This window comes from Acanthochromis polyacanthus, chromosome 12 (assembly GCF_021347895.1).
Source record: "Acanthochromis polyacanthus isolate Apoly-LR-REF ecotype Palm Island chromosome 12, KAUST_Apoly_ChrSc, whole genome shotgun sequence".
Lineage (NCBI taxonomy): Eukaryota > Metazoa > Chordata > Actinopteri > Pomacentridae > Acanthochromis > Acanthochromis polyacanthus.
This window is the reverse complement of record NC_067124.1, coordinates 19,277,922-19,299,662: the sequence shown is the minus strand read 5'-3', so window position 1 is coordinate 19,299,662 and position 21,741 is coordinate 19,277,922. Positions and strand designations below refer to the sequence as shown.

At 39.9% G+C, this 21,741-nt stretch overlaps 1 protein-coding gene across 1 annotated transcript; it reads right to left on the bottom strand.

The window, feature by feature from the left end:
* On the bottom strand, nt 1-17,958 carry LOC127536363 (hepatocyte cell adhesion molecule-like). The gene is made up of 4 exons (XM_051956392.1): nt 17,815-17,958; nt 16,436-16,759; nt 15,411-15,686; nt 1-329 (listed from the first exon to the last, which is right to left on the bottom strand). Exons 1-4 carry the CDS (start codon nt 17,858-17,860, stop codon nt 1-3), a joined length of 975 nt encoding a protein of 324 aa, XP_051812352.1. The 5' UTR covers nt 17,861-17,958.
* Between the last annotated feature and the right edge of the window lie 3,783 nt (nt 17,959-21,741).

Genomic DNA, 21,741 nt, shown 5'->3' with positions numbered 1-21,741 from the left:
TCAACAATACTCTAAAGACAACCAGCCTGGCTCATGATTGGGGAACTTAACTGACAGGAAACCGAGTGGAGAACTGGGGGAAGTCGTCAGCAGGTGCAGAGGTGGACAGTGGTGTGGCGTGGGCTGGAGCAGGAGACGGCGTGAAGTGGTCTGTGGCGACCAGAACCAGGTGGACCGTGAATTGTTTGGAACAGGGAAGGATCCGGAGTGGCAACGGATAGCTGAGGCTTGAGAGGGGTTGACAGAGAGAGATTTGAGAAGGTGGAAGTCCAGGCTGGTAAAGGGAGCACAAAATGAGTTAACTGAGGCAGTAGGCACAGGAAGCTGAACTGAACAGAGAGCACACTAACAGTTACTTGTTCACAGTGTAGTAGCTGACCTGAGACATGTGTTACTTAATAAGTTAGTAGAATGGAATGTGTTTTCCTCTTGTTATCTAATGCGGTGTTTAGATAGGGGTCCCTATGTCCAGGAGGTAGATCGATGGGGCTCTTTGGAGCCTCTATGTCTGGGGGGTTGGTTGAAGGGAACCTTTGTTTTCTACCTGGGCTTTAATAGAAACCATATGTTATGACTTCATACGTGACCAAAGGCTTTACAAGCGAGTGCATCCTGTCATTCTAGTAGGTTTTCATATTGGCTGAATCCTTCCAGGCAGTCTCTGTCTCACTGATGCTGTTCTTCCTTATAATAAACTTATTATTAAGCAAGTCAGTGTCAACGGACGTTTCTTCTTCACCTTCACATCATGGAGGTCAGAAACCACGACAACGGTCTGGCAATGAGTGATGAATGAGGTCTGCTTTTCTGGCCCGGAAAGTGAATGGTTGAACCAGTCCCACCTTCTCGCTCCAGTCAGCTGATTACAGATGTGGTACACCTGCCGCCTCCTGCTCCATCTGCAGCTGCCAATTAAGACACAGGAAGGGAGGGGGAGAGTACTGCTACTATCTGGGAGCTGTGGCTGCGGCCATGACATATTCAAGGGATTTGGCGGAAAAATATCGAATCATCCCCTGACTTATGCCTCTCAATAGCCTGAAATAATGTACCATAAAGTCAAAAAGCTGACCAAGATTAAACTGACCATCATTCAATGTTGAAAAATAAATTTGACAGGGAAAACTTCCAAGTTTGGAGAATACTTTGTGTAGACACTGGAAACAGATTAATAGTGATGCAGAAAAAGTGAAGAATCATGATTGTAAATACTGGATTATCAGATACACAATAACAACTCTATTTTCTCCTAGGACAAGAAAATATTTATGAGAACACTATTGAGATGTATGAAAATACTAAATAAACACAGTGATAATCTTTCCTTTTAAAGGTAAGTTTTGGCTACTGACCACCAATCACAGTATCCAGTTCATCCCCTCAGCTTCTCTTTACTTCAATCCATTCACTTGTCTTTATTTTGTCCTGCAGATGATCAAGAATTAAAAATGTTTGTGAAGTTTTTACCCAAACAATGAAAATATGCCAGTGATTCTTCTTCACACACAGAAATGTGCATTTGTGCAGTCTGCCTTGATTCTCCTGTTCTTCATCTTCATTATCGCCAACCACAACATTGTAAATAACAACATTTTTGAGTTGAGATAAGATTTTTAACAGGATATATCTAAATAAAAAATGCTATGTTTAGACTCTTTTAACCTGCACCTTAAAATATTAATGTTTTTCTTCCTCATGTGGTTTAACAGAAGCTCAGAATGTTGAAGTTGCTACTGTTTTAATACAACTGTATGTGTGTAGCTTATGATTGTTTGTTTGAATTGATACCTCTGGCATTTTATTTATTCACTTCAGAATGAAAACCAACAGTGTGGAAATGTTAATGGTTGAATAAAGTTGTGACTCCATAGTTTATATCAAATTATCAAGCTTCTGGTATTGCTGTTCTGTTGCAGCTGCATTGATATGACAAATAAATGTTCTTTTTTTTTTTTTTACTGTAAAAAGTCTGAAAATTTGACAGACACTCTCTTAATCCACACAAAGCGTCCATGCCAAAAGTGTGCTGCATGTGATGCAATCTTTTTAGAAGTGCCATTTTGCGTTAATGAGTACAGATTGATAGGAGAAAATGTAAATTTCATTCATTTAAAATCAAATCTATAGTATAATTAAGTGTAAAAAAAACAATGAAAGACTAAATATATTCTAAAGTGTCTCTATGTGCATAAGGGCTTAAGGTAATGTATGACATTTTATGAGTTCACAGTAATTCAGGAGTGACTGCCAGATCACAAACAAATGTGTTACACTTTGGGATTAAATGAGGTCATTTACCCTCATTAACTGTAAGCAAGTAGCTTCATGATCCACTGACTTCTCCTCTAGCTCCACCATGAGGTTGGATGGATGGAAAACTCTCACTGACTCCTATTTGATCTGTGCTCTCCAATGTTGGGAGAAAAACAGAAATGGTGAATGTCTCTGTTTGGTTAAGGTGTTAGAAACAGTCAGAGGCACACAGTTTTCAACTGTACACGACTTTCTTTGTGTTTTATTTTGTTTATGACCAAGTTTAAGCCATGGGTTGAAAAGCGATAATAAAGAACTGGGATTTTTTTGACTCTTATGAAGAATCCGTATGTTTATTTTTATTTTTAGTTGAGTGCATGTCAAAACTGTCATATAGCCACCATCCACAACCAGTAGGGCTAAGTACAGGACATAGCCACTACAGGTACAGTACAGCTACATGCATCTAATAACAGTACTATTGTAAGCCAGTTTATAGTCCTTAGAAGATTAGTTGAGTGACTCCAGGTTTTTGTGTGACTGCACAGCAGATAAAAACTTAAAAACTGAATTGTATTCTACTGGAATAATGTCAGTGTACAACTGTTTGTAATGTGTAAAACCCAGAACCTTCTTACTTTGCACTACTATGCCATCCCCACATTGATATTAAGTTCAATAATTCCCACTTAGTTGCTAAATCTAAGCCCCTGCTGGCTGTTATATACAACACTGTCATAAATGGCTTTATTGAATCCTCAGACCCTTAAACAATGGGGGTAGATCTTGAAAGTAACTTTATATCTGCCGTATTAAGGGCTATATTACATAAATAGGTTTAGCAAGGCGGCCATATTTGAATTCAAGATGGCGGCTTAGATTTTTGGGGTACTCCTCTTAAATCAATTGTATGGTCATATACTATGGCTGTACCAAATTTGGTGCTTTCCTGAAAAAGTGAACTATCGATCCCAAATTTCGGTCTTATCCGCCTAACTAAAAAGCTGGTTTCACAAGGTAATGTTTTATGCAACACATGAGCGCACTCTTGTGGACAATAGAAATCCATCCATCCATCCATTTTCCTCCGCTTATCCGGGGCCGGGTCGTGGGGGCAGCAGGCGAAGCAGGTCGTTCCAAACGTCCCTCCCCCCAGCGACACTTTCCAGCTCTTCCTGGGGATCCCGAGGCGTTCCCAGGCCAGACGAGATATATAATCTCTCCAGCGAGTTCTGGGTCTACCCCGGGGTCTCCTCCCAGACGGACGTGCTCGGAAAACCTCCAGAGGAAGTCTCCCCGGAGGCATCCGAATCAGGTGGCCAAACCACCTCAACTGGCTCCTTTCGATGCGAAGGAGCAGCGGCTCTACTCTGAGCTCCCTCCGGATGTCTGAGCTCCTCACCCTATCTCTAAGGCTGAGCCCAGCCACCCTACGGAGGAAGCTCATTTCGGCCGCTTGTATCCGCGATCTTGTTCTTTCGGTCACTACCCAAAGCTCATGACCATAGGTGAGGGTTGGAACGTAGATGGACTGGTAAATCGAGAGTTTCGCCTTACGGATCAGCTCCCTCTTCACCACGACGGTTCGGTACAACGCCCGCATTACTGCTGACGCCGCACCAATCCGCCTGTCCATCTCCCGCTCCATTTTCCCATCACTCGTGAACAAGATCCCGAGATACTTAAACTCCTTCGCTTGGGGAAGCAACTCCCCCCCCAACTCGGAGGAAACACTCCACCGGTTTCCGGCAGAGAACCATGGCCTCGGACTTGGAGGTGCTGATCCGCATCCCTGCCGCTTCACACTCGGCTGCAAACCGCTCCAGTGCGTGCCGGAGGTCACGGTCTGAGGATGCCAACAAAACCACATCATCTGCAAAAAGCAGCGAAGCGATCCTGAGGCTCCCAAACCGAAAACCCTCCCCACCACGACTGCGCCTTGAAATCCTGTCCATGAAAACCACAAACAGGATTGGAGACAAGGGGCAGCCCTGGCGGAGTCCAACACCCACCGGAAACGTGTCTGACTTAATGCCGAGTATGCGGACACAGCTCTCACTTTGGTTGTACAGGGACCGAACGGCCCGTAACAACGAGCCTCGGACCCCATACTCCCGCAGTGCCCCCCACAAAGCCCCTCGGGGGACACGGTCGTAGGCCTTCTCCAGATCTACAAAGCACATGTAGACTGGCAGGTCATACTCCCATGACCCCCTCAGCAGCTCCGCAAGGGTAAAGAGCTGGTCTGCTGTTCCACGACCGGGACGGAATCCGCATTGCTCCTCCTGAATCCGAGGTTCGACTATCGGTCGGATCCTCCCTTCCAGCACCCAAGAGTAAACTTTCCCGGGGAGGCTGAGAAGTGTGATACCGCGGTAGTTGGCACACACTCTCCGATCCCCCTTTTTAAAAATAGGGACCACCACCCCGGTCTGCCACTCCCCAGGTACTGTACCCGATGCCTACGCGACATTGCATAGACGTGTCAACCAAGACAGTCCAACAATGTCCAGAGCCTTCAGCATCTCAGGGCGAATCTCGTCCACACCTGGCGCCTTGCCACCGAGGAGCTTTTTAACTACCTCACAATAGAAACCTGACAATAGAAAATGCAAAGTAGAATATAATGTAAGTGCTCATCAACACATCTGATGGAAAGTTTTTCAAAGTTTAAAAAATTATCAGAATTTATCAGGTTTCAGTCACTGTTGAAGAAAGTTAAGCACTTTTTCATACTTTTGAAGGCTGGATGACACTAGAACAGAGTATGTCAGGTCTGTTATACAACACCTGGAAGATCAAACGGTGTCAACATTGATTAATTAAAGCTGAATATGTTAACTGTCATGAGAGCAGCAACATGGGGACAAGCTGTACTTGTTCTCTTAGGGAGGAATGCAGCAATTAGAAATGGTTTAATTTAAAATAACAGGGGAAAACCACTGAAATAGCTGTTAGTATATGACTGAAAATACTGTGGGGTCAAAAGCTTTTGTCATTTCTCATTGACAGTTTTATTTCATATGAGCATGATATCTGAGGAGATAACAATGGTGCACACAGAGAGATGATCTAAAATAAATTCAATCATATTTTACCAGAATGGGTGAGACTGTGATATAACATCTGTTTCCACAGACAAAAGTCAATCTTTGGACCACCATGTGTCCCATCATGATCAGGACTGTGGAGATCACCATAGACAAAGAACCACTGGTGGGAGTAGACCAGGAGAAAAATAAAAACATTACTCTGTCTTTTCCATTTACAACCATCAACATAACACTGAGAAACAGAGCTCATATAACATGTAGTTTGGGGAGTACAGAAGCTGCTCATACTGTGTATTTTACAGATGTGGTAGCAGGTTAGAGACATTCACCATTTCTGTTTTTCTCCCAACATTTGAGAGCACAGATCACATAGGAGTCAGTGAGAGTTTTCCATCCTTTCAACCTCATGGTGGCGCTAGAGGAGAAGTCAGTGGATCATGAAGCTACTTGCTTACAGTTAATGAAGGTAAATGACCTCATTTCATCCCAAAGCGTAACACACCTTTTTAGGGATCTGACAGTCACTCCATTACTGTTAACCCATAACATGTCATGCAGTACCTTATGCACATAGAGCCTCTTCAGAATTTATTCAGTCCTTCATTGTTTTGTACACTGAATTACATTATAGATTTGATTTTAAATGAATGAAAATTACATTTTCTCCGATGAATCTACACTCAATAACAGATAATTGCACTTCTAAAAAGATTGAATTAAGAGTCTGAACACTGATAAAATCAAAGTTTCAGTATTTGATTTGTTTAACATCTACCCATTAGCTATACACTTAATCCTCATTAGAGTCACAGTCATGGGATCACCCTGGACAGGTCACCAGTCTATCACATCATTCTAAATTTAAAGTCACCAATTAACCTCAGCATGTTTTTGGACTGTGGCAGGAACCTGGAGTACCTGGAGAAAACCTACACATGTTCAGGGAGAACATGCAAACTCCAGGCCCGGATACAAACCGGGATATTCAACTGTGAGGTGACAGTGCTAACCACTGATCCACTACGCAGCCTGATGTTAAACAAATTAGTTAACGAACAGTAGAGCTACGTGGATTTCATTTTTACTTCTTCCATAATGTTAACATTAAATATTAAAAGCACTTAAAAGTGTAATCATGACATAGCCTGCTGTTGTTTTACTATATTAACCTCAGGGAGAAATAAAAATCCAGGAGGATATCCTACTCAGCAGTCAATGCTCAGTGACTTCTAGCTGCCAGCACTACCAAAGATACATCGCATGTTGGCAGCACACTTTTGGCATGAAAGTTTTGTGTGGATAGAGAGAATTTCTTAAAAAAATGTTCAGACTTTTTACAGCCAAAAATGAACATTTATTTGTCATATCAATGCAGCTGCAACAGAACAGCAATACCAGAAGCTTGATAATTTGATATAAACTATGGAGTCACAACTTTATTAAACCATTGACATTTCTACGCTGTTGGTTTTCATTCTGAAGGAAATAAAAAGTCAGAGGAATCAATTCAAGCAAACAATCATACAGTTGTATTAAAACAGCAGCAACTTCAACATTCTGAGCTTCTGTTAAACCACATGAGGAAGAAAAACATTAATATTTTAAGGTGCAGGTTAAAAGTGTCTAAACATAACATTTTTTTAATTTGGATATATCCTGTTATGAAATCTTATCCAAACTTAGAAATGTTCTGTTATTTACAATGTTGTAGTTGGAGATAATGAAGATGAAGAACAGGAGAATCAAGGCAGACTGCACAAATGCTCATTTCTGTGTGTGAAGAAGAATCACTGGCATATTTTCATTGTGTGGGTAAAAACCTTCACAAATGTTTATACGGTATTTCTTGATTATCTGCAGGACAAAATAAAGACAAGACAAGTGAATGTATTGAAGTAAAGAGAAGCTGAGGGGATGAACTGGATACTGTGATTGGTGGTCAGCAGACAAAACTTACCTTTAAAAGGAAAGATGATCACTGTGTTTATTTTGGATTTTCATTCATCACAATAGTGTTTGCATAAAAGTCTTGTTCTAGGAGAAAATAGAGTTGTTATTGTATGTTTGATAATTCAGTATGTATACTGACAGTCAATAGAAACTTTGAGGTAGAAATGTACGCAGAATTCTACTTGTAGGGGGGTTGTAATTATTCATTGTGGATTTACTGATGATCTAGTGCCCTGGTAGTTGAGATAATGATGAGTTGTCATTTTGTCATGATTCATTGCACATGGGTTGGTCACTTTGTAAAAGTGAACCAAATACACACCAAGCAATACTCAGTGAGTATCTGCACAATTTGAGAATGGGTTTTGAAGGCCTATATAAAGGCCCAAAAAAGGCCACCATTGTTAGTCCAGTGAACAGCATCATGCCGCGTCTATCACATGAGCAACGTCTCCGGGCACTGGGTATGGTGGAGGCCGGTTTGAGCTACAGTGATGTAGCCAGGCGTATGGGCTGTTCCCAACCCACAATCAGAAGCCTGGTCCAAAGCATGCGCCGACGGATTGCTGCCTGCATCGAAGCAAATGGAGGCCATACTCGGTATTGACTGTTGTGACTTTGTGTTTGGCAGGTGCCGTTTTCTTTTGTGAAATTCTTTATTTTGAAATCATTCTTGGAACTTTAGAGTTTTGTTTCTGTATGCCAATATGCTAAACAAATGATTCATATGAAGAAAATCCAGTTTCAGGCTTCAAAATAAAAATTATGTTGAAAAATATGGTCTCAAAGTTTCTATTGACTGTCAGTGTACAATAGTGATCCTTCACTTTTTCTGCATCATTATTAATCTGTTTCCAGTGTCCACACAAAGAATTCTCCAAACTTGGAAGTTTTGCCTGTCAAACGTATTTTTCAATATTGAATCATGGTCAGTTTAATCTGACACTTTTTTTTGACTTTTTGGTACATTATTCCAAAATCAAACAAGTGATGGCAACAGTACTATATAGTAGATTATATAAGTGCCCGAGAAATGGTGCTTGAGGTAACACAGTCAGTAAAATGGGAATCACATAAAACCTAAATCTGGAAGGTCACTGTTGTGTCATTACCCCTGACTATTACTACACCATGAAGAGAAAACAACACTCCAAGCAACTCTGTGAAAAGGTTACTGAGAGGCATAAGTCAAAGGATGAGTCATTTTTTCCCCCAAATCCCTTGAATATCCCATGCAGTGGAGTTCTATCATTAAGAAAAGGAAGGAATATGGCACGTGCATCAATCTGCTTCAAGCAAGCCATTGTCTAAAACTGGGTTACCGTGCCAGACACAGGCTAGTGAGGGAGGCCGCCAAGGAACCTTTTAGACCAAGCTTGTTCCAGTGCTTGACTTAGCACCAGTTCTTTGCGTTTACACCAACTAAGCACCGGCTCCAGGCTCCAAAAACTGGTGCTTTTCAGGCACCAACTCTTTGCTGGGCCAGAGTTAAGAACCGAGTACTCATGACTCTTGTGAAAGAGTTACAAGCTTCAGTGACTAAGTTTGGACAGACTGTGAATAGAACAACTGCAGCTGGTTCTTTTTCAGTTAAAGCATTATGGGAGAGTTGCAAAGAGAAAGCCACTCTTAGTAAAAGCTCTTATAAAGCAAGCAAGCGGAGATCTAGAACATAGGAGATAGCAGTTAGTTGGGAAGTGTTTTTGGAACTTCGGTTTTTGAGTTTGGTTAGGACTTGTTGTCAGGGAGCAGTCAGACTTTGTTTGCGCAGAACACTTCCTGGTTTACAATCTCTGAGTTTCATAACAAAATATACAGAATATATCCCCTTTGCGCCCCACAAGTCGTGTCCTTTTCCACGGTGTAAGCTGATCCATTCCAACCCCACAGTGTTTGCAATAGCATCCCCATAGAGAACAACAGATGTCGTTCCCTCTATTGTTACCTGGCTGAAAATCTGAAAGGTGAGCAGGAATTTCACTAAAAGCTTTTATACAGAGACTGAAGCAAGCTCCAAACAAAGCAAGGTGAGATCTAGAACATAGAAGATAGCAGTTACTTGGTAAATGCAGAGTCACTCTCAGCCTTTAAAAAACGATGAAAAACCCAGCTCTTCACTGAACACCTTTGCACTTAACAGAAAGTTTAAAAAAATTCTAGTAAAGCCGCATTGCCTGAAGACACCGGTCCTGTGATCACACTTGAACTTGTTCTATGGCACTCATCCAGGTTGTTTTCTCCTGACTAGATCTTTGCTTGTGTTGCATCTACTCTCAGATGTATGTCACTTTGGATAAAAGCATTTGCTCAATGAAACTGTAGAATTTTAGAAGGCTTAAATCTCAACTAGAGCTCTCCAGAATACATGTGGAAGACCCTAAGGTCAACTGGTAGAAGGTTTGGTCAGATGAAAGCAAAATTAAGCTTTTCGGTCATCAGAGTAGACATCATGTTTAGCAGACACCAGACACTGCACATCATCACAAACATGCCATCTCCACTGTGAAGCATGGTGGTGGCAACATCATAATGTAGGGATGCTTCTTGGCAACAGGCCCTGCAGGGCTTCTAAAGGCAGAGGGTAAAATTAGTGCTGCAAATACAAGGGAATCCTGGAGGACAACCTCATGTAGTCAGCAGGAGAATTGCATCGTGTTCAACCACAGCTACACATAAATTACTTAAAGACAACAAGGTGAATGGACTGGAAAGGGGCTGTTCACTCACAATCCCTGTGTAATCTGACAGAGTTTATGTAGTTTTACTAAGAAGAATGAGGCAAAATTGTAGTGCTCAGATATGCAAAATTGATTTGGATTTGGAATTATCCAAACAGGCTTAATGCTGTATTTGTTGCCAAAGGTGCACCTAATGAATATTTACCTAAAGGTGGAGGATGTTTATGCATCATGTATTTTGCATTTTCTACTTTAATTCATTGAAAACACTAATCTGATTGCATATTGATAGAAAATGATTTATTTTGTAAATTCTTGTTTTAAAAACACAAAGAAATTAAAATTGACCATGATTTAATGCTGAAAAGCAACACAAAGGTAAAACTTTCCAGGGAGGTGACTGCTTTAAACAGGACACTGCATTTATATGACAGTCAAAGTACAGGGTATGAATACGTACCTGTCACAGGTGTCTGAGGTTTCTTTTTGTCCTAAATATGAGAAACGGAGCATTAAAATCTAAGTCTAAAATTAACAATAAAATTTTTTACTTTGACTTTCATAACTACTGTAATGACAAAGTTGTAACTCTAGATATGATTTATCAGTTTAGTATTTTAAATGGCAACAACAAAATTTTGTATAGATTTCAGTAAAATTGACAAAAAAGCAGATAAGATTTGGAGTTGTTTGTGAAGTCACAATTAGAACCACACAGAATGTACTGTACACTCCCACACTTGCAAAAGTAGCTACCTGGCTAGTCCTCCTTTGAGATATGTCAACCTTTGCTGTTTAACTATAGGCTGTGGTCATTTCTTTGATTTTTCATTTGCTTGGTTATATTTTAAAGCTGTTTCCCACTTACTTCTTTTCATAAATGTAGAATCCTCCAGCAATGAGGACACAACATGCAATTACTATTCCAATGATGCAGCCACCAGAGCAACCTGATGATTCACCTGAGAAAATATAAATTCAAAATCTATTTATTGCTCAATCCTGAAAAACAGAATCTTGCATCTTCTCAAAAATATTTATCGCATTTTCCCTTTGTGTGATTCCTTAGTTGGCCAGATTTTGCTGCCTATTTATTTTGTGCATTTATGAAAATAAAAAGCATACTGACAAATATGAAAATAACAATTGGCATCCATATGAGGACTCTCTGGCTGTCACATCCTACCAGTTCTGATGTACGGACGTGAGTCTTGGAACATAAATAATAAAATTTCAAACAAAATCACTGCAGCAGAGATGTGGTTTTACAGACACATGCTGCGTATATCTTAAACGGACAGAATAAGCAATGAAGATCTAAAATTACTAAACATAAATTACACACTATTGAGCAAAATTAGAAAATGGCAAGCAACATATTTTGGACGCATCATAAGGAAAGACACCCTGGAATATATTGTCACAACTGAAAAATTATTGTGAGGAGAGGATGAGGCAGACAGAGAATGAAAACGATAGATGGACTGATACCATGGCTACACATGGAACAGGCAACAGTCAAAATACAGAAAGCAACAGATCTGATTAGAAGAGAGAAATGATCACCTCCACACTGAATGCGATGGAACTTGATTGATTGATTCATTGATTTAGTATGAGGAATGAGACACTGACATTTTGCTACAGGGCAAATAAGTGTTCTTAAATGTTTTTTTTGTTATTTTTCTGTAACTGGCAAATGGTGTGGACTCAGCAGAACAGATCATTTTTAAGGTGCTTTTCACATTTATCAAACCTGGATTGTTGATTTGAACTTTCTCTGCTCCATCTGAAAAACATAAATTTGTAAAAAATATTTTACAGCCACACAAATAATGTAATTTTACTCAGTACACTGACTAGACAACAGTTACTGATAAAGAATAACATCTTAGATAAATAGCTTTAATTCTATAATTCGGAGTTAATAATAATTCAGTAATACATTGTCACTTGTGGTTCAACTGAACAGCTTGTTACTTACAGTTAACAACCAAGTCGTATTTAGCTCCATCACTGCTGACAGGGTTGCTGATATTACAGAAATATTCTCCATTGTCGTTTCTATTTGCCGGGTTAAAAGACAACAATCTGTTATTGTCTGAAAGTATCATGTTGTCAGTCAGGATCAGATCTGAGCCATTCTTCTTCCACATCCTGGTCCAAATGGAACCAGAGGCCTCACAGGTTAAATTGACAGAGGTCCTCTCAACGATCAGAGTTACTGATGGTTTGACAGAAGCACCTGATATTTTCTCTGTGAGGCAAAAAATAAAAGATTCTGTATGAAAAACATGACAATTGGAACAAAAGTAACTGCAGCACTGAAGGGAAATAATAAGAACAAAGAAAACTTAAGAATAGTGTGTAGGTAAACATAACATTAATATACAGTACAATCATTGCTTATGCTGGGAGATTTGTTAGCATAAGGAGCCTATTTAGGTTACACATCCAGTACACACTGTACTGTACTGTACTGTATTAACTTCCATTGTTATGCAGATGACACACAATTGTATTTATCTATGAAGCCAGATGAAACTGATCAGTTAGCTAGACTGCAAGATTGTCTTAAGGACATTAAAACCTGGATGACTTTTAACTTCCTACTGCTAAATTCAGACAAAACTGAAGTCATTGTATTTGGCCCCAAACATCTTAGAAACTCGCTTTCAAAGCAAATAGTTACTCTGGATGGCATCACATTGGCCTCCAGTACTACTGTGAGGAATCTTGGAGTTATTTTTGACCAGGACATGTCCTTTAACTCACACATAAAGCAAGTCTGTAGGACTTCCTTTTTTCACCTGCATAATATTGTAAAAATCAGGAACATTCTGTCTCAGAGTGATGCAGAAAAATTAGTTCATGCTTTTGTTACTTCCAGGCTTGACTATTGCAATTCCCTATTATCGGGTTGTCCAAATAGTTCTCTCAAACATCTACAGTTGATCCAAAACGCTGCTGCGAGAGTACTGACAGGAGTTAGCAAAAGAGATCATATTTCCCCTATACTTGCCTCTCTTCACTGGCTTCCTGTTAAATCCAGAATAGAATTTAAAATCCTTCTTCTGACATATAAAGCTCTTAATAACCAATCTCCATCATATCTTAAAGATCTGATAGTACCTTATTATCCTAGTAGAACTCTTCGCTCTCAAGCTGCAGGCTTACTTGTTGTTCCTAGAATTTCTAAAAGTAGAATGGGAGGCAGAGCCTTCAGTTATCAGGCGCCTCTCCTGTGGAACCTGCTCCCAGTTTGGGTTCGGGAGGCAGACACCCTCTCTATTTTTAAGACCAGGCTTAAAACGTTCCTTTTTGACAAATCTTATAGTTGGGGCTGACTGGGTGACCCACAGGGGTTCGGCTTGTGTCTTCATTTGCACAGCTGACTCCCTCTTGGACGTCCCTTCGTTCTGCCTCTAGTCATGCTGCTATAGGCCTAGGCTGCTGGGGGACTTTTCTTGACGCACTGAGCCCTTCTCTATCTACCTTTACATTTAATATGTATACCGTTATTGCAGTACATTCACTCTGTTTCCCCCTGTGCTATTTCTCCGAGTGTCCCTGGTCCCAGAGCTGGATGCTTCAGATCTGCGGTTGATGTTCCACCAGCTGGTCCAGTCTCCACCATGTCCACTGTGGGATGCTGCTGCTGACCTTCCTCCAGCCCTCTGCTTCCAACTCCCTTTTTCCACCAGTCAACTCTGCATTGCCTTCACTATACTGTTATGCTAACTTACATACTGTTTGAATTTTACTGCTAGCTATATATGGAGTATGTTTAATGTCAGAGCCGTACATCATAAGAGTAAATTATGAGTCAGTTTTCAATGTTAGCTTATACTTTGTCTGTGTCACATATCCTGTCATGCATGTATCCAAATGTGTGTTGTGTTTTCCTTGCTTTCCCACCCCTCCCTCTTCTCCCATCCCTCCCCCTTGCCCTCTTCTGTCCCTCTCAACCCGCCCGGCCAGCAGGCAGATGGGTCCCCCCTATATAGAGCCGGGTTCTGCTCGAGGTTTCTTCCCTGTTAAAAGGGTGTTTTTCCTTGCCACTGTCGCCTTTGGGCTTGCTCTGGGGGTCAGGCATTTGGGTTCTGTAAAGCGTCTTGAGACGAGTTGACTGTAATTGACACTATATAAATAAAATTGAATTGAATTGAATTGAATACTGAGGAATATTTCCAACATACACTGTCATTTTTGCTCTGTTTTGGTCTCCACCAAATTTTGCAAACTACATCTGTCTCTTTTGTTGATAAATGTTCCCTTGTGTTCATTAGCTCACTACAAATATTTGGAGCTGGGCAGGTAGCGTACAAGTGATTGTAGGCTGATATCTGTCTATCGTGGTCAAAATCACAGATTTAGATCATTGATTGTGAACAAAAAGAGTCCAGTTGTGAACCAAAATAATGAGCATAAATCCAGCAAAAAGGTCCATAGAGCTGAGGGGAACTGATGATACGAGGAATAATTCTTGTGTTCATGAACAGCACTTTCCAAATGCAAGTAACAAAACTCACTACTGGTATAAAAAATACTGATTGTTTTTATGTGACATTTTCTAATCACTTTATAGGCAAAGTTAAGCAATCTAATGGCAAATTCAAAGGTATTTGATGTTTTTGATTTGGTTCTCTTACTAAAATTATATTTTAATAGTCGGTGACACTGATCTGAGAAAAAACACCAGTACAGATCATTCTGCAGACGTATACACAAGTGACACACCACTCATCATACATCAATACTCTATCTGTTACACCTTTTCTCAGAGGTCTGTTCTGAACATATTTGAAACAGTAAAATAAATACAATCTCCTTTATTGTAACTCACCCAGTACAGTTATAGCTGAAGGCTGAGATGTTTGATATCTCAGTGTTTTGCTGTTAAATGCCTGACAGCTGTAGTTTCCACTCTGACTCAGTTGAATGTTGGTGAGTGTGAGCTCTGGCCCAGTATCAGCGAGCAGGTTTCCATTCAGAAACCACTTAAACTGGGCAGCAGGTCTGGAGACAGCTGAGCAGGACAGGCTGATGTTTGACCCTTCTGCAAAGTATTCTTCTGGTGGTGATAGCACTAAGTTTGTATTTTCTGGACCAACTGAACATGGAGGAAACAGCAACAAGAAGCAAAGTTATTAGCTTGAAAAGCTAAACAGCATTTGACATACAGCTTGACTCACTGTGAAGTCTCATGCTGAAACATGTTCTGTATACACGACTACATTACTGTGCAACAAGTCTACAAAAAAAAACTCCAATGTAATATCATTTGAAAAAAACAAAAATCAAATGGTGAGCAGCAACTGATTTGGATGATGTAGTATCTGATGGTGTGGAACTGAATCCCAATAGGTAGAAAAACATGTTTTTAAAGTTTTCACTAATGTCTGTGAATAATCTAAACTACTTCTGAAATTTGCATGCAGATGTCAGATACTGAACAGAGAGATTAAAAACTCACAGCTGACCATGATGTTTACAGGATCACTGGTGCCATTACTGACAGGATTTAACACATGACACCTGAATGGTTGCTGGTCATAGCGAGTCACGTTGACTATTGTCAAAGTGGAGCCTCCATCAATGAGATGAACTCTGTCACTGGCTGTAACCTCAGAGGTGTCGTTCAGCCAGAGGAAAGAAATGGAGGATCCAAAGGAGGAGCAGGACAGACTAACAGAAGTGAATTCAACCACGTCTGCACTTTTGGGAAGTACTGATACATTGAAGACTGGCTCTGTGGATGAAAAAACATGGTTTTACATTTTCCATCATCTAACAAACAGGCAGAAAAACATTAAAATGACAAGAAAGGAATTCTACCTCAAAAAGCTAAATGTTTGTATGAACCTACTTATTGTTGAATGGCAATGGTGCATAAAATAAATAAAATAACAGCAGATAAAATCCTGAAAACAGCTATTGTACAACAGTGGTCAAAAGTATTTAAATTACTGTCCAACCATCATGTATTTACTCTCCAGTTTCCACTTGATGTGACTCAACAAGGTTGATGTAAAATAAACTTTAAATTTACTTTCAGTTGTTTTCACACCATACTTCAGAAGTCTGGAAGGGTAGGGTTTGCTTCAAGGCTGTTATATTGCATTATTTCAGATAATAGCAGTAATAAAATCACAGATCTGTTACATGTATTTTTAGATAGAACTGTAGCTCATAAAGAAGTCATATTAGGAGAAATAAATATATGTTACAATGGTATCGGGAGTCAACTGAAATTATTTATACTTCTTTCATATAGAATTTGTAAGATGTTTCATTTCTGAGGCTGGATAACTGCACCCATAATTTACACAATATAATTTTACAAAGAATAATAGATAAAGTCCCCAATAAACTTCATTATAAATTGTGTATAGATTATGTAAAATTATGTTACTATTTTAGATTTTTGAAAATGGATGATTTATTATTTTTGAAGAGATACAAGTAATTATTTGTAGGTGGATCTCAACACTTGCTCACCATATATGTTCAGTGTGGTGCGTCCTGATAAAGCGTCTCCAGTAAATGGTACAATGTTAACGTTGTACTCTCCACTGTCAGCATCAGTCAGGTTCCTGAGCTCCAGAGATCCAGTAGATAGGAATAGGGTTATCCTGTCTTCATACTCTGGTGAAGTTGTGTTTGAGCCAGCATGTGAGGTTATTATATTTTTTACACCAAGATGCCAGCTCACAGCTGCAAATGGTGTTTCTGTTGGAGTCAGTGATGTAGAGAACAGGAACGTCCCGTCAACAGCTGCATTCAGAGGACCATCTGGCAACACACCAACACCCTCAGTTAGACCTGAAAGAGACAAATAAAAAATCACCTACAAATAAAACAAAGACCAACTGTACATTTTAGAAATGCACCTGAAGAAGGTATTTTCAGTTTTTGTATCCAGGCTCTGAAACATTTTCATGTTCCACATTAAATTCTGTCTCAGTATTTTCAATTTCAAATCAGAATCAAAGGCCTGACATTTTTAATATGCCTTTATCTCCTCTTGTAGCCTTTTTTCTTTTGATCAAACTTCTCTTCTCTATTTTGGTTCATTTCCTGATTTCACTGACTTTTGTCTTTTTTGAGTTTGATGTTAAAGTTCTGTCTCTTTTTACTGGAGCCACATGTTTTATCTTAGCTATCCTGTTCATATGACTGTCTTCAGGATGTTAGCTTTAATCTTATTGTCATCAGGTCAAATTGATTTTAGATCATTTTGTCGGGTTTCAACTGTAATATTTAAATTATTCTGAACAATTTCATCTGCAATCTCCAGCTGAGATTTGATTTTCACTCATCAATTAGAAACTAACTGACAAAAATAAAGTTGAAAGGGAATACATGTCTGTATTTGTTATGTAGGCTCTCAGTGCAGTTGAAGTAAGAACAAGGTTAACATTTGACAATGACATTAAAGAATAATTAAATTTGTAGCAATTAAAATGAACATCGAGGCGTTTCTTCCTTCTGATTTTACGTTTTGTTTTCCAGTAGTTGTTTCCTAGTAGGAGTCTGATTTCATTGCCCTCGATAAATGTCTACATGGATACCTCTTGTATTATATTGATATTCTAAATACTTTTTTAAAAAGTTACATTGTTCTTCACGGGGCGTCTAACCTCGGTTCACTCACTGTCTAAAGAACTGCTGTCTTATGTTGCAGTTTTTAGTAGTTCCAACATTTAAATCTAATTATTGCTAATAAAACATACAGAATGTGCTCTTCATGCTTTTCAAACTCTTCAGCTTTCCTGCTCTTCCTAATTAAAATAAAGTCTGACAAAAAAAACCAAAAAATATATGCACAGCACTGCACTAGAAGTTCTACTGAACACTCTTAAATGTGAGACTCTTACCTGTAAAAGCCACAAAGACGATGAAAAGTAGTGGTAACTTAGCCATTGATCAACCTCTCTGAAGGGTGTAGATGAGGACAATGAAACGTGTTAAGAAATGACAAGTCATGAGAGCAGCCTGATACCTGATCACCTGTGGTAAAGAAGTGCAGGACGCCTCCCTCCTGTGGCAAAAACAAGTTTGTGCAAGCAACCGAGAAGAAGGTACAAATTTAACAGGTCAGTAGAAAACAAAGCAGCATACAATCATAAATGCATGTCAAAGGATTCATTCATTTTGAAAATGTCTTAATGTCTAACATCAGGAAAATGATGAGTGAATGGGCTCAGGTTTGAATGAGTGTATAAAAAATGTTGTTGACTTGATTTCTTTTTGTGCTAGAGGTGCTTGTGCTAGATTTAAAAGTTAGATTTCTTCACTTTATTGCCCAGAAGGTGATGATTTAATAGCATACAAGGCAGTGACGTGCGGTCAGGGGAGGCAGGTGAGGCACTGCCACACCTGTCATCATGACAAAAAATGAAAAAAAGAAAGTGTACATAAATAAATATTAATATTTTCCATTGATCTGTGTTAAAAATGCATTTGCAGTATGACTACACATTTCTGACATTTTATTGAGTAAAAATTGCCGAATTTGAGTTTTTCCGATCAAATCCAGGGCAGAAACTCCGGGTGAGGCAGGGGCGAACTGTGCCTCATGTCTGACTGCATGATCCAATACAAACCGGGCTGCATGACGCGTACCCGTTTCTGTTCCTCAGCATATCGTCAATATGAACTTTACAGAAATATTCATTATACACCATGAATTTCTGCAGTCTGCGTAATGTCTTTTATGTATGTGTGAGAGAACTATTCCTGCAGGTGAGGCAGGCAGTACTCTGCCTCAACTCAAGGGGGCGTACGCAAGCTGGCAGGTGCCTTGTCGCTGCAGTGCTGGCTTCAACAGAGGCAATCCAAAGTCGGCACCAAGCTAAAGCCAGTAGGTCTGCACACGTCTCTGTAATTTAATTTGTTTACAGTATATATGAATATGCCATAGGGCTGCACAGTGGTATAGTGGTTAGCACTTTAACCTTGCAGCAAGAAGATCCCCGGTTCCCTGGGCCTGGGATCTTTCTGCATGGAGTTTGCATGTTCTCCCTGTGCATGCGTGGGTTTTCTCCGGGCACTCTGGCTTCCTCCCACAGTCCAAAAATATGCTAAGATAATTGGTTACTCTAAATTGTCTGTAGGTGTGAATGTGAGTGTGATTGTTTGTCTGTATATGTAGCCCTGCGACAGACTGGTGACCTGTCCAGGGTGTCCCCTGCCTTCGCCCGAGTCAGCTGGGATAGGCTCCAGCCCCCCCTGTGACCCTAGTGAGGATAAAGCGGTGTATAGAGAATGGATGGATGGATGAATTGCTTAAAAAACAAGATGGGTGCTCTATCCATAGTTCTTTCTAGGACAAATATATTCCTGTGTATATGTTTGTGTTGGTTTGTGAGTGTAATTGAAAGAGGAATGCTGATGGGATATGAAGCATTATCAGAAGTTGCATGCTGTTGGATGAATAGTGAAATCAGATGCTTTTTTCAGTTCTTACAATCGTAAATCTGACTCTTGAGGAGTCAGTGCCTCACCAGCCATGAACCTCACCGCACGTCACTGATACAAGGGATAGAAGAGGACTGACTCTGAAGTTCCCAAAACAAGAGGACAGGAGACAAATGTTCTGTAAATATATTTCATACAGTGTCATCCATTTTTGGTGTATGTGACATGAGATATGACATTAGAGAATGGAAGTTTAACAACATGTTAGTAATGATTAACAAGCTCAGGTAATTTTAGAGAAGCAAGTCTACTTCCTCATACAGTGGTGGAAGAAATTTTTTGGACACCCTTAAAATTTTACAAAAACTCAAATATTGTCATGAAGCATTTGTGGGAGAAAAACTAACAAAACTAAAGTCCTGACAGTTTCAACATGTCAATTCTCAACATTGTCGGTATCAAAGTCAACAAATAACAGAGAATGTGTTCAAAACTGAACAAAAAATAAATCAACCATCACATTATTAATATTCTGTAGTTCTGCCATTAGCGTGAAGTAGAGCTCTAATCCTGGCTGCTCTGTTCCACAAAATCCTTTCATGAGGGGTAATCTTGTCCCATTCTTCTTGAATTACTGCTTTTAATTATTTTGAATTCTTTGGTTTACATTTTGAAACAATCCTTTTCATAATCTACCACAGATTGTCAGTGGGGCTCATGTCTGGGGATTGAGCTGGTCACTCTATGACCTGGATACTGAGCTCCTGCAGCCAAGTTCTACTGCCCTGATTGTGTTCAAGGAGAATTATCTACAGAAGGGAGGATGTGGGTTTGGAGAATGGCACAATACCTGGCAGAGTTCAATGTACCATCACAGACAATGAGATGAGTAACAACAGCAGCACTCATGCATCCCCAAACAATGACACTGCCTCCACCATGCTTGACAGTAGCTACTATACATGCTGGAGATAATGCTTCACTTGGCCTGTACCTTCACATCAGCAGGAGGAAGACAAAGCTGGAACCTGGACTCATCTGACCACAGAATCTTCTTCCAATTCCTGGCTGTCCAGTTCTTGTGTTCTTGGGCACAATGCCACTGGGCTAACCAAAAACTTGTTTCCATGTTTTCGGACACCCCATGCATTTGTGACATATTGCATTAAGAATCACTATTAGGTCTTCAAGTGCAATTTCTTTTAGTACAATGAGAGCCAAAATACTAAACAAATGCTCAAAATGCTATTAAAATCTTAAAATTGATTGGTTTCATAAAAATACGTCAGAAATTTTGAGTTTTGGTTCATTTTGGTACCAGTGATCCTCGAATGAAGGTCGTTCCTTTTAGTAAAAAACAATTTTTGTTGCCGTGCTTCACGTTTCTATAAAGCCAGCACATTTGAAAGTTCCTCAGAGGTAAAAATGTCGAAAACAAGGAACCTATTGCAGGAAATACCCCTCAAGATACAGATTCTCAGCCAGGAAGGGTACAGCTGCTGCCAGATAGCCAGGAAGTGTAGATGCAGTCCTTCAGCAGTTGTGTACACTCTGCAGAAATACAGATGAAGCAGCAGCTCGGAAGACAAACCAAGATCTGGACATCCAAAGGTTTCTTCAGCAAGAAATGACTGCATCCTGGTCCGCCCTAACCCTATGTGCAGGGAAAACCACCAAATGACATCACAGGAGCTTCAACAGCAGTGGCCAAACCAAACTGGTGTCCAGTGTCCCACCTGCACTGTACTTTTAGATCATGGCTGAAGGTCCTACAAGGCTGTCAAGAAGCAACTGATCAATGATCGGTGTTGCTGGGCTCAATCACTGTTTTGTAATTACAGGAGGAGCACAGACACGGTGCCTCTGTACAGCAGTTACCTGCTGTTCTTGTCTTAACATATTTGTAAGAACACCCAACATTTGTACAAAACCACAACAGATATGGTAGACATTTACAGACAGGTAGTAAATTAAATAAAGAGATCTTCCCTCATTTCGTGTTTTCCTGGTAGTGGAGAGTGCTGTTTACAACATCAGCTCAAAATCTTCCATAGATGTTCAGCTAGGTTCATATCTAGTGACTGCAGAAGCAGTAGCATATGATTCACGTCATTTTTATATTCAGTGACCTCATGTGCACTATGGATGGAGACACTGTCATTTTGGAAGAGACTGCTCCCATCAGGATAGAAATGTTCCATCATAGGATGGAGGGAATCGCTCAGAACAACTTTGCTGTGATTTACAGCAAATATTCCTTCTAAAGGGACAAGTGGACCCAAACCACATCAAAAAGTAAATAAAACAGAACCACAGGAACCTCTTCACTGTAGGGGTCAAGGGTTCAGGAGGTTCTTTACATGTAGATGCAAATGAACATTGAT

What these genes read in the sequence shown, in the direction of transcription:
- LOC127536363 (XM_051956392.1), bottom strand. Translation starts at nt 17,860, where the DNA reads ATGGCTAAGTTACCACTACTTTTCATCGTCTTTGTGGCTTTTACAG. An exon ending in CGTCTTTGTGGCTTTTACAG is followed by an intron (nt 16,760 to 17,814) that starts GTAAGAGTCTCA and finishes TGTCTCTTTCAG; the next exon opens with GTCTAACTGAGGGTGTTGGT. An exon ending in TGTAAACATCATGGTCAGCT is followed by an intron (nt 330 to 15,410) that starts GTGAGTTTTTAA and finishes CTCTCTGTTCAG; the next exon opens with TTCAGCTTCCTGTGCCTACT.